This window comes from Rhinolophus hipposideros (assembly GCF_964194185.1).
Source record: "Rhinolophus hipposideros genome assembly, chromosome: 16".
NCBI lineage: Eukaryota > Metazoa > Chordata > Mammalia > Chiroptera > Rhinolophidae > Rhinolophus > Rhinolophus hipposideros.
Window position 1 is genome coordinate 60,951,726 of NC_138062.1, and position 12,116 is coordinate 60,963,841.

At 56.3% G+C, this 12,116-nt stretch overlaps 1 protein-coding gene across 1 annotated transcript; it reads left to right on the top strand.

Annotated features, from left to right (window-relative positions):
* The first annotated feature begins 1,592 nt into the window (after positions 1 to 1,592).
* R3HDM4 (R3H domain containing 4) lies at positions 1,593 to 10,195 on the top strand. Its single transcript, XM_081077345.1, has 8 exons — positions 1,593 to 1,721; positions 5,935 to 6,089; positions 6,472 to 6,596; positions 7,013 to 7,136; positions 7,287 to 7,372; positions 7,819 to 7,904; positions 7,989 to 8,044; positions 9,124 to 10,195. Exons 1-8 carry the CDS (start codon positions 1,651 to 1,653, stop codon positions 9,225 to 9,227), a joined length of 807 nt encoding a protein of 268 aa, XP_080933471.1. The 5' UTR covers positions 1,593 to 1,650; the 3' UTR covers positions 9,228 to 10,195.
* Positions 10,196 to 12,116: the final 1,921 nt, after the last annotated feature.

Genomic DNA, 12,116 nt, shown 5'->3' on the forward strand with positions numbered 1-12,116 from the left:
AGAGATGAGTAAGTGTGCACAGGTATTAAAACACATCAGTGTCTCCAGGGGGAAGTACAAAGAGCTGGTGGCGGGGGGGGGGGACACATTTCCCTGTTCACCCTTTTTATACCTTCAAAGTTAATCTTGATGACGGGGACCCGGTTGCCTCGGTCCTCCTCCCCACCACCACCCTGTCCAGGTTCCACCTCAGAAAAATCCCTTTGGGGTGGTAATGAAAGACAGATTAGGGTGAGGGGACCCATGATTACCAGGTAGCAATGGGGGAACTGTTTTGGGGGAATTGCTGGCAGAGCACTCAGCAGGAGCTTAGACCTTCACGATGGGGATCTGGGGAGTAGCAGAAGCTCATGGACAGGATGAGGGTGTGTGCACCCAGCAGGGTGTGGAGAAGGTGCAGTACAGGTTCCCTGGGAGTGAGGCCCCCGTCGTGGCAAGGCCTGGGCTGCATCCTCTAGAATCGGCATATTTATTGAGCGGCTACTCACCATGGGCCAGAGCAGGAGATCTAACATCCGTGGCCCCCTGAACCCCCTTCTCGCCTCCTCCTGGAGGTCTGTTCTCTCCCAGCATGTACCACCATTGATTTCTTTTGCCTCTTTTCACATTTATCTACATGAAACCACACAGTATGAGCTCTTTTGGGTCTTTTAGCCCTTCCACCTCCTTTTTCTTTCCCCCCCTTGCTCTTTATTTGTTAAGGCAACTGGGTTATTTGTCCTGTATAATTTGCACCAGGCAGGATCTGGTGGGTTCCCCACTTTGCTTGTAGACTGAAGAGCGGATTCTAGATTCTACAGTAGCTTTAACTCTTTGCTCCAAGCCCTCTTGTGGCTCTCCATTGCCCTCAGGACGCAAACCAGATCTGTCATCACAGGACCACCAGGCTCACAAATCTGCCCCTCCCTTCCATTGCTATTCTCCTTGCCCCCTTTATCACTGGCTTTGGATGCCCCAGGACCTTTGCACTGGCTCTTCCCTCTGCATGGCACACCCTTCCCACTTTTGTAGTTTGCCAGTCTCCGTGTGAGAGGCCTCCTCTTACCCTGACTCAGTGAGGGAGGGGTCTGTCTTGGTCACTGCTGGGTCCACAGAGCCCAGCACTGGCCTCAGCCCACAGTGGACATCTGTTAAATGAATAAACCCAAAAAAGCAAAGCAGTGGGGGCTGACCTCTCATTTTCAGAGATGAGTAAACTGAGGCACCCAGCTGGTGCTCCAGGGGCTACACTTTACTGGCAACTGGGAGGGGGCTACTAGAAGGGAAGTTCCGGTGGGTGCTGGAGAGGGGAAGTATGGGTCATTTAGACTGTCCCCAGCCTCTGAAAAGAGCCCCTCCCCCACAACTACCCAGGCCTCAGTGTCAAGTATCCTGTGGATCACGGCTGGGTGCCCAGCCCTGCCCACAGCCTGATTTTGTGGCTGCTGTCCCCCACCTCCGCTTCAGTTTCTTAGCTTCCCCGTCTGTCCCTCAGGGGCTGGGTACCCCTCCACCCGCAGCCTGGGGCCTGGCCGGCCTCGTGGCGGCGGTCCCCTCCCCACGCGTCCAGCCTCCAGGATCCGCCTCGGCCCGCCTCCGGGCGCCCGTCACTTCCTGCCCGGCCCCAAGTAAGCCCTGCCGGGTGGCGGCGCCGACGGCGACATCCGAGCCATGGTCGCACTGGAGAACCCCGAGGGCGGCTCGGAGGCGGCGGGGGACGCCCCGGGCGGGCGACGGACGCTGTGAGCGCGGTGGGGCGGGCGGGGCGCGCCCTCCAGGGCTCCAGATACCCCCCACCCCTCCCCACCTCGGCCGCAGCCCCAGGCCCGTCCCGCCCCTTTTCTTCAGTGACACCTCCTATCTGTGGGTGGGGGTGGGGGTTTATTGTTACCCAGTGTTTACCCCGGGAAATCCTATCTCCGACAAGGGAGCGGAGGGACATACCCGGTTTATGGGTTTATAGACCCCTGGAACCTGGAGTCCCGGCCGGTCGGACCTGCCTCGGGGTTCTGTGCGCCTGTCACTGCGCGCGGGAGGCGGCCGCTGCGCGGTGTCCCCTGGCTTTCACCCACACGCGGTGTTACTGTCCCCTGGCTGGGTACTCACCCCACAGCCAGGGCTGGTTCCCCGCTTGGGTTATCAAGCCCTCCTCTGGGGGTAGAGGACTGTTGGTTTATGTCGGGCTGCTTTCCCAGATTAAATGCGGCGGGGGTAGGGGCTTAAAAATCAGGTAATCGAGCCAGTGTGTCCCGAGAGGAAGACTGGAAGCAGGTGGAGCGGCCCCATCTGGGTTGTGGACACTGTTGGTCGCAGATTTGCTTTGAACCCCGCCTTTAGGCAGAAACCTGTGTGGTCCGCCCTTCGGTGCCTCAGTTTCCCCACCTGTAAAATGAGATAATAACAATGGCTTCTTCTCAGAGTGGTGGGGGTCAATGACCCGCAGCCCAAGGTGCCCAGCAAGTGGGATCATCCACTCTTTAATTATCCTAAACATCTTATTATTGTAGTTGCTTTATTATTTTAAAAGGATCTTATTTCATTATTTTTATTGTTATTTTTTTTAAAAGTGTAACTTTATTTTTTTTAATTTTTTTATTTTTTTTATTTTTATTTTTTTAAAGATTTTATTGGGGAAGGGGAACAGTGTGTACTTCCAGGACTTTTCTTTTTCCAAGTCAAGTTGTTGTCCTTTCAGTCTTAGTTGTGGAGGGCGCAGCTCAGCTCCAGGTCCAGTTGCCGTTGCTAGTTGCAGGGGGCGCAGCCCACCATCCCTTGCGGGACTCAAGGAGTTGAACCGGCATCCTTGTGGTTGAGAGCCCACTGGCCCGTGTGGGAATCGAACCGGCAGCCTTCGGAGTTAGGAGCGCTGGAGCTCCAACTGCCTGAGCCACCGGGCCGGCCCCTATTGTTATTTTATTGATATTTATTATTACTCTATTGTTATTATATTTATTACCTTTTATTATTATCTCCTCTGGGTGCTTAGCAGAGGCCATACAGGTCTCTACAGAACCCACTCTGAGCCACTCCTGGTGCCCCCCATCTTCGTGTGCTGAGGGGCGTGGCCACTGTTGTGGGGGCCCCACTGGGCCCCACCCAGCCTGAGTCACCTCAGCCCTGAGCCCTCTTGATCTCCTGCTGGGGAACTTAATTCCTCTCTTGCCTGTTCCTGGGGGAGGGTACCAGTCAGAGAGGGTGGTTTTGGTCCAAGGTGGCAGGTGTCAAAATTCCCCATTTCAGGGAGCAAAATTGGGAGCTACAAAGTCTGTTTCCCCCAAACACAATTTGACTTTGCAGCTGTTCCCTATTGGACCTGTCCACTGTGCAGACTTTTCCCAAGGACTACGGGTCCAAGAAGTCTCAGGGGCTCTGTCTGGGTCCTCAGTGTCCCTATCTATGAAGAGGTCTCTGGAAGGCATGGGAGGCAGATGAACTGGCCCTTAGGTGAATGTGTAAACAGAAGGTCAGGTATTCACTCAACAAATAGCTATTGAGCACCAGGTGCTGGGAACACAGCAGGGACCAAGACGCCCCATCCTGTGTCCTGTTCCCATGGGTCTAGCAAGGGAGGTGAGGATTAAGGAGTAAACACATACACGGACCAGCTGGTTTTAGATGCCAACTGGTGAAACAGGCAAACAGGGCTGATTGGGCTAGTGGGGCAGGGACTGTTTTTGTGGAGGTGACATTTGAGCAGAGGCCAGAATGAGCTGAGAAAAGGTGCTTCAGGCAGAGGACTCAGTGCGGGCAAAGGCCCTGAGGTGGACTATTTTTGGCAAGTTTGAGGCCAGAGTAGAGGAAGCCATGGAGGAGATATGGGGTTGGGCATCAATGTTTTGATGTATAGATATATTTTATATGAAGTTTATGCCAATGTCCAACCACCCCCAGCCTTCATTACAAATCTGACGTACCTGCTGCTTCTGCCCTGCCCCCTTCCACCCTATCCTTTCTGTGTCTAGAGTGGGGGGATCTGGGCCCCCTGAGGCCACATGTTTCTTATCTCCTGCTGGAATCTGGTTGAAGTCAGAAAGTTTGAATTGGTAGACTCATTTTCCAGTGCTCAGCTCAGAGTTTCAGGCCTATGAGAGGGTGGTAAGCCCCCTGTGAGACCAGGCATAGACTGTATGGTCCAGGTACGGAATAGGCAAGGAGGAGCCAGGCCAAGGAGGAGCTGAGCCTTGCTCTGAGGTGCTGCGGAGCTATGGGAAGTCATGGAGCAGGGGAGATACCAGCTGGGTCTTAGCTTTGGTCTGAGGAGCTCATCAGAGACCTCTGTGGATCCAGGAGAGAAACAGGAGACTGAGTAGTTCGGGTGGGGTTGGGGGTGCCTGTCAAGACTCAGGTTCAAATCTTAGCTCTGCTCCTACTCTCAAGGTGCCGGGAAGCACCATCTCTCAGAGCCCCACACCCTGAGGGCTGGAGCTCTCTCCCTGAGTCCTGCCCTGCTCTGACATCCCCCGACAGCTCCCGGATGTGGCTTCTGTTATCGGCCCCACCAGGCCACCATGCTGGACTCTGTCCAGCTCCCAGAGTGGAGACACAGGCTCTGGAGTTCCAGGGAGAGCATAGGTGTCTGAGGCTTGGAGTGGGGGTGCTTGGGCCTCTGGGAGGCAACCCTCAGGTCAGGTCCTGTGCTTACTTGATATGTGAATGTCAATCACATATCAATCCAGGGATGTTGCTATGATCAGTGGTGTCGCTGAGGAGGTGAGCTCCCCATCACAGGAGGAAACCAAGCAGGTGGCAGCTGGGTCGCCGGGAGAAAATACCTGTCCCAGCTCTTCTTGTCTCTAATTCCCCCTCCCAGACTCACAGGCACCCACAGGGATTTTTTGGGAGAACTGATCAAGCAGTTAATTTTTTGAGTACCTACTGCGTGCCAGGCATACCTATCAGTGCACACATGGAGATCACAGTCTAGTGGGAGAGGTGGGCAGTCGTCAACAGAGTAGAATGTACAGTGACCAGGAAACCAAAGCAGTAAGATACTAAATAGTGGAGGTCAGAGTCTCACTGTTGAGGTTTCCACAAAAGCCAAAAGACAGTGAGTGGTGAGCCATTTGGAGTCTAGGGCAGCGTGCACCAGGCCCAGAGGTGGGACAATGCCTTGCTACTGGAAGAGCAGCAAGGACCTGGCTGGAGCAGAATGAGTGAGAGGGAGTTAGGATATGGGGAGGGGGGGATCCTGGGACCCTGACCCTCCAGGGGCCAGAATCCACCATCACCCACAGGGTGAGGGTTTCTGAGCCCAGCGGGGACCATCCTGTGGTTTCGGGTTGTCAGCAGCTCCCCAGGAAGGCCTAGCAGCTTCTTGCCAGGAAGATTCCATCCAAGAGCCCCCTGCCCCCCCACCCCCTGCACCTGACCTGCAGGTCCCCTGCGGGTCCCCAGCGGGAGGCCTGGCCTTGGTGCTGCTAATCCATCTCCACAGTTAATGCCATCTGCTCAGAGGAAAGCAGATTAGTGGGGGGGTGGGGGGGGGCGGCGCACTCCAGCCCCCTCCCTGATCCTGGCCCCTTTGGCACATGGGCGGGGTAAGGGGGGCACGAGTTAGGTGGGCTCAGGTGAATCAAGTCTCTTGAGAAACTCTCAGAGGCCGGTAGTTTTCAAATCCGGGCCTCACCAGCTTGCAGCTAAAATCTGGAAGGCTGAGGAAGGGTGTTACAGCTTTTCTCAGCCACTCACCTGATGTGTGAATTCAGGCAAGTGTCTTCTTTTCTCTGAGCCTTGGTTTACTAATCTGTCATCCCAATTGTGCCTACCTTCCGGATGATGTAACCATGAAACAAAATGAAAGTTTAAGGGTCCATGGCTACACGTCAGGAGATGAGCTCCCTGTTGTTGGAGGAAACCAAGCTGGTGGTGGCTATGATGGAGAGCAGTGCTAGGGCGCTTCCTGGGGGTCCTGGCCTGTCCTGGCTCTGAGGACTTTCCCCTCACCCCGGCCCACAGGCACCTTCCGGGATGCCTGCCCACTCTAGCCAGCTCCCAAGTGAAGAGGTTCTCAGCCTCCAAACGGAAGCAGCACTTCATCAACCAGGCTGTGCGGAACTCAGACCTTGTGCCCAAGGCCAAGGGACGGAAGAGCCTCCAGCGCCTAGAAAACAGTAAGGAGGGGTCAGGGGGCGCCTCCTGCTGACCCCTAGGCCTCAGATGAGAATGGTGTGCGTGTTAGCACTAACCATTGCCCTTACCATGAGCCTGGCCCTGAGCTGGAGCTGGGCCAGAGGGAGCTCTGGGCATTGGAGTTCGACTTTAAAGGGTGTGTAGGAGTTAAAGGGTATATAGTCAACGAAGCAGGGGAAGGTAGAAGGAGTTCTGGTTTCTGTCCTTTCTGGGAAAGACAGTTGGAGCATGGAGGTGGGGAGCCAGAAACTAAAGGCTGTAAATGAAGAGGCCAGGAAAAGAAAGAGGGCCCTGGTATTTCCATGGAGCCTGGGGGGCCCCAAGTGCCACACCACTGCCCAAAGACCATGTGTTTCCATCTAGCCCAGTACCTCCTGACCCTGCTGGAGACAGATGGGGGCACATCTGGTCTGGAAGATGGGGACCTGGCACCCCCTGCAGCACCTGGCATCTTCGCGGAGGCCTGCAACAACAAGACCTCCGTGGAGGTGGGTCCCAGTACCAGGTCTAGCACCCTGTGCTTCAGCCGCTTTTTCTGTTCCAGCCCCACCACCAGGCATTGCCTGTGCTGGTGCTCCTGCCAGGAGCACCCACCCCTCTCTAGCCCCTTGATGAATGCCCCCTCAGTCTCCCTCAGGTCCCCAGAACGGGCCAGAACCCCCACCCCACCCCAGAACTTTCCAGCACTCGTGACTCATCTGCTCATCTATATCGATACCGCTACCGCTCCACAGACAGGCAGGTCCGCAGGTGCCCCATGAACTCTTGGCAGGTCCAGAGGGCAAAGGTGTCCTCAAGGAGTATTTCCATGCCCTTTGTGGCTCTCAGTGTGCATTGGCCAGATGGGGAAACTGAGGCCTAGAGACAACTTGTCACTAACCCAGGGCCAGCATGCCTGTTCCAGGTCTGGAATGACTTCATGAACCGCTCCGGGGAGGAGCAGGAGCGGGTCCTCCGCTACCTGGAGGATGAGAGCAGGAGCAAGGCACGGAGGAAGGGGCCCAACCGAGGGGAGGATAGGCGGAAAGGTGAGGCCCGCACAGGGGACGAGGGGGCACACGGATAGGGTCCTGGACGAGCATGTGGGGCGGGGCTGGGGACAGGTGGGGAGGAGCCTAGCGTGGGGGCGGGGCCGGCGGTTTGCTCCCGGGCTGACCCCACGCCTTGGACTCTTGAAGAGTACCCGGCCTACACTCCCGGAGAGTGCTTCCAGCGCATCAGCCGGCGTCTTCGAGCGGTCCTCAAGCGGAGCCGCATCCCCATGGTGAATATGAGACCAGGCTGGGCCTGTCTCCACCTGCCTGTCTTGGCTTCTCAGTTGGGGGGCGGGGTGAGGGGAGGCCTGTTACTCAGCGCATGTGCTGTAGTGAAGACAGGACAGGATACCACCAGTGTGATCAGACTGCAGGACCCAGGGCTGGGCAGGGGCTCTCTTTGAGGGTGGGAGGGCCAGGGGCAATGAAAGTGGGCAGGCACTGCAGGATGTGTAGGAGTTCACCAGGCAGAAGGTGCTGGCATTCAAAGGTATGGAGATATGTATCTAAGTGCCTGGTATTCTTGGAACCACTTAAGTAGCTTCATGTAGCTGGTAAGAGGCCACATTTGAACCTAGGGCTTTAGGCTCTGGAGGCTGTCCCCGGCATGGGGGTCCTGGACAGCCTGCTCAAGATTCCAAAGTTGGCCTGATCCCTGGGCTTGTCTGTCCTGCAGGGAACACTGGAGACCTGGGAGGAGAGGCTGCTGAGGTTCTTCTCTGTGTCCCCCCAGGCCGTGTACACGGCCATGCTGGACAACAGGTGACGGGTGGGGGCGGGTGCTGTGAGCTCCCTGGGTGGCCAGTTTCAGCTCATGGCCACTCACCACCTGTTCCTCCTCCTCAGCTTCGAGAGACTCCTGCTCCACGCCATCTGCCAGTATATGGACCTCATCTCAGCCAGTAAGTGCCTGGGGCCTGGGACCCCCAGAGAGCCAATTCAGCCAGAGCAAACTGAGACCAAATGGGGTCTGCTCACTCAGCCAGAGCCTTCTGGGGGCTGCGGAACAGCCTGAGCAAAGTGGTGGCAGTGGGACACTGTGAGGCTCCTGTGGCCCTGGCGCTACTCTGAGTGACACAGTGTAACAGACACCCCTTCATCCATATCTTCAAGTCCATGGGGAGAGAAGGACCTATGTGGGGATGATGAAGCTGGGCCTCGAGGGGCCCTGAGATTACATGAGGGTACCCCAGTGTCTGCACGTTCCTCATTTAGCTATAGCCCCCCTCCACTGTGCCATACATGTGACCTCTGACAAGTGACCCCTCCCGGGACCTGTGTCCCCACTTTACAGGAGGGGGTGGTCTCGGGACACAGCCCCCCAGGAAGGGTGCTCACAGGCCCTTGCTGACCCTGAGCGCCCCCAATAGGAACTCCCCGTGCCCCTCTCTCTCTGCCTCCTGCCCAGAGTTGCTGAGACAGTTTCCATGGCAACCCCAGGATGGTTCGTCCTGAGATCCCTGAAGCTCTCCCTCACAGGAAAGCAGCCCCTATGCTTCCCTTTGTTCCCATAGATTCAGGATGTTTGCTTTTGTTCCCATAGACTTAAGATGGAGCATCTGGGCTGGGGGTGCAAGATGGGGAACAGGGGAGAGGGAAAAGCCGGGCCTGCCCGGAGGAGGTACCAGGGGAGGACTGAGCTTCAGAGATCCTGAGGGCAGGTATGGACGCAGGAGACCAGAAAAGAGGTGCGATACTTGTTCAGGGCCCGTGTCCCCTTGGCCTCCAGCCTGTGTCAGGGTGCCCATCTAAACACGGGATGAGGACAGAAAGGATGAAACAGGGTGCAGAGGGAGGCCCTAATGTAGCAACTGCTGTTTGTGGGAGTCTGGCCCTAGGCCCTGGGGGGTGGGTCACATCAGACAGACCCTAAGTGCCAGCTTGCAGTGACTTCTGGCGGGGAAGAGCCAGAGCATGGTGCCTCTGTGTGCCATGACTCTCACGTTCCTTTCATTCTTGCCCCATTTGTCCCCTCTTGCAGGTGCTGACCTGGAGGGCAAGAGGCAGATGAAAGTCAGCAATCGTCACCTGGACTTCCTGCCACCTGGGCTGCTACTGTCTGCTTACCTGGAGCAGCGCAGCTGATGGCGGCCCTGCCTGCCTGCTCCTCTCCCCCACCAAGACTTCCCATACCATCTGCTAAAACATGTTTGTTATTTTTAGAGTTTGTCCTTGAAGATGTGCTCTCCCCTTTGGGGTAGCGATCTCCTCACCCTGGCCCCAGCCCAGCTCAGCTCTCCCAGGTGAAGAGCTGGCAGCTGGGGCTGCCCCAGACTATCCCAGGGCCCTGTAGCTCCCCACTCTGGGACTTGTATTTGGGTGGGGAGACCTGGTCTGTTCACTTTGATGTTCCTTCTTCATTCAGTTTTTTGTGCCCAGTCTGAAGCTTAAGCGAGAAGTAGCTGGGTTTTTATCACTTAATTCAGCATGATTTGTTGTAGATTTTTAAATTTCCCATTTGGGAAGAAAAACCAAATACTTACCCCAACTGATAAATTGGGGGGCTTTCTTCTAGTCCCTGCTTTACTCCCTCCCAGTTTTTGGCTAGGATGGGGAGGTCTCTGGGGTGCTGCCCAGAGCATTACGTCTTTGTGTGTGTGTGTGTGTGTGTGTGTGTGTGTCTGGGTGTGCGTGGGCATACCAGTGCTCGTGACCTTACCAGTGCTCGTGACCCTAGACAAGCTGTGGCTTAAAGGCTGGTTTTACCCTCTTTGGAATGTGTGTCCCCGGGTGCCTTTTTGTGGCTTTTAGGGCCCTGCCTGCTCTCCCACTCGCCCCACCTCCAACGTTTCTCCCCTCCTTTCATACAGGAGGTCTGGGACTTCCAGCCAGAAGCTCCCTCCCTCGGACTGCCACTTTCCCCACTCCATGTCTCCTCACCTTTCCCCTCCCACAGCCTGGCTCTAGCCTGTTGGTTTGGGGTTTTCTCTTGCTGGTCACCCTGTCCTGGTCCAGAAAAGCAGGGCTGGGGGAGACCCCACTCCTGTGTATGTGATTAGTTGCTTGTTGAAGAAAGTGGAGAGTTCAATAAATTTCTGGTGCTCTGGTCTCCAGCTGTGGGGTTTTCTTTTGGGGCAGGGCTGGGGGCGCAATAGGCCCTCAGGATGCACTTGCGCCCTGGCCGCTGAGGGCTGTGGGCCTGGGGGGAGTAGCTTCACGCTGAGTAGCAGCCAGAGTGTGAGGCAGGTGGCAGGGAGACTTCTGGGAGCATCTGGGCATTGGCTCTGCCGCCCTGGCCCCTCACTGGTGCGTAGGTTGGAACCCCAGGTCTGCCACTTCCCAGCTGTATGACCCCCGCCCCCAGCTGCATGAACTAGTGGAAGGTTTCCGAAGCAGCAGGAAGAAATATCCCACACTGTGCTGAAAACCACAGGGATTTATCGTCTCCCAGGTCTGGACGCCAGAAGTCCAAACTCAAGGTGTCGCAGGGCTGCGCTCCCTCCGGAGGCTCAAGGGGAGGGTCCTTCCTGCCTCTCTCAGCTCCGCGGGACTCCAGTGTCGCTTGGCTTGTGGCTACATTCCCGCGGCCTGTGCCTCCGTCGTCGTCACGTGGCTTTCTCCCTGCGCGTCTTCACGTCGTGTTCCCTCTATGTATGTCTGGGACTGGCCGGGGGTCCTGCAGGACATCCCCATCCGGGTTTTCTGCTGTTTTCCCCATGATTCCCACATGATGCGCCCTGCTCCTCTGATCACATAAGGGTCCCTGCTGTCCCATGGCTCCTCACGGCTGACGTTGACGCTCCCGGCCCGAGTGCTTTTCAGGCTTCTGCACTGGGACGTTAAACCCCGCCGCACCCAGCCCCCACCTGCCCTCTCGGAAGGAGGCGCCTTGAGCAGCCAACACGGGGGGATGGGAGTTTCCTAGAGGGCGGAGAAGCTACGTTAATTATATAGGAATTCTGCAAGGTAGGGCTGTGGGTCTGGGGGAAGAGTTTCCACGGCTGTGGATGTGGGGGAGGAGCTTCGAGTTGAGTGACAGCCGGAGAGTGAGGCAGGTGGAGAGACTGGAAGTGTCTGGCGGTTGGCTCGGCCGCCCTGGCCCCTCCCTCGGTCTTAATTCAAACCTCAGCTCCGCCACGTCTCCCCGGCCGGTGCCTGTATTTATTCAATCATTTATGTCTACGTGGAGGCGTGGGTATTTACTTCCCACTACTTTGGGTTATAATCCAGTATGACCTCATTTTGTTGCAGAAATGACTCCAGGATTGGCCTCTGGGAACTGTCTTAGTGGGCTCCCACGTCTCTTTGAGCCATCCCCATTATTGTGCGGTTATTTTCTGAGGACGGTCCTGACTTCCTGCCGCTACAAGATGCTCCTGCTCGGCTGCTGTATTTCTCTCAGTTGCCTGGTTCCTTTTATCCGGGCACCGTTTTGGAAACCAGTGGGCGCTGGGTGCACTGTATTCCATTTTAATATGCATTTAAATAATTTAAAAGATAGACGCTGAATAATGGAAATCCAAATGGCTAGTACGGAGGACAAAAGGAGATATTTGAGTCGCCAGCTCGGAGCCTCCCATCTGCGAAGGGGACCGAGTCCCCAGGTTCCGAGAGGACAGGATTCGGCCTCGGGCATGGGGCTCTGGGGGAGCACACAGGCCTCTCCCACTGCCACGAGGGTTCGAGTCTTGCCCTCGACATATGCTGGCTGTGTCAAGTTCTTCCTAACCTTCTTCTCCAGCCGGGGTCCCAGGCTGCCCGGCCTCCAGGCCTTTGTCCCGGCGGTGCCGTACGCCCGGTGCACCCTGCCCTGCAATCCCGGGGGTTCTTCCTGGGGAAGACCCTTCAAACTGGGGAGAGTCTGTGGGGAACAGAAGCAGCTTTTGGAGGAGGAATTGGGAATGGGGTTTGAATCCAGAAGAGCCCTCAATTGGATAAGGTACCTGGCTTGTCAGCGCCTCAGTTTCCCCACCTATGAACAACACAAAATAAGAGAAGTAGCTTTTAGAGAACTTGGTGATGGGGTTTGAGACC

What these genes read in the sequence shown, in the direction of transcription:
- R3HDM4 (XM_081077345.1), top strand. Translation starts at nt 1,651, where the DNA reads ATGGTCGCACTGGAGAACCCCGAGGGCGGCTCGGAGGCGGCGGGGGAC. An exon ending in CCTCCAGCGCCTAGAAAACA is followed by an intron (nt 6,090 to 6,471) that starts GTAAGGAGGGGT and finishes GTTTCCATCTAG; the next exon opens with CCCAGTACCTCCTGACCCTG. An exon ending in TATGGACCTCATCTCAGCCA is followed by an intron (nt 8,045 to 9,123) that starts GTAAGTGCCTGG and finishes CCCCTCTTGCAG; the next exon opens with GTGCTGACCTGGAGGGCAAG.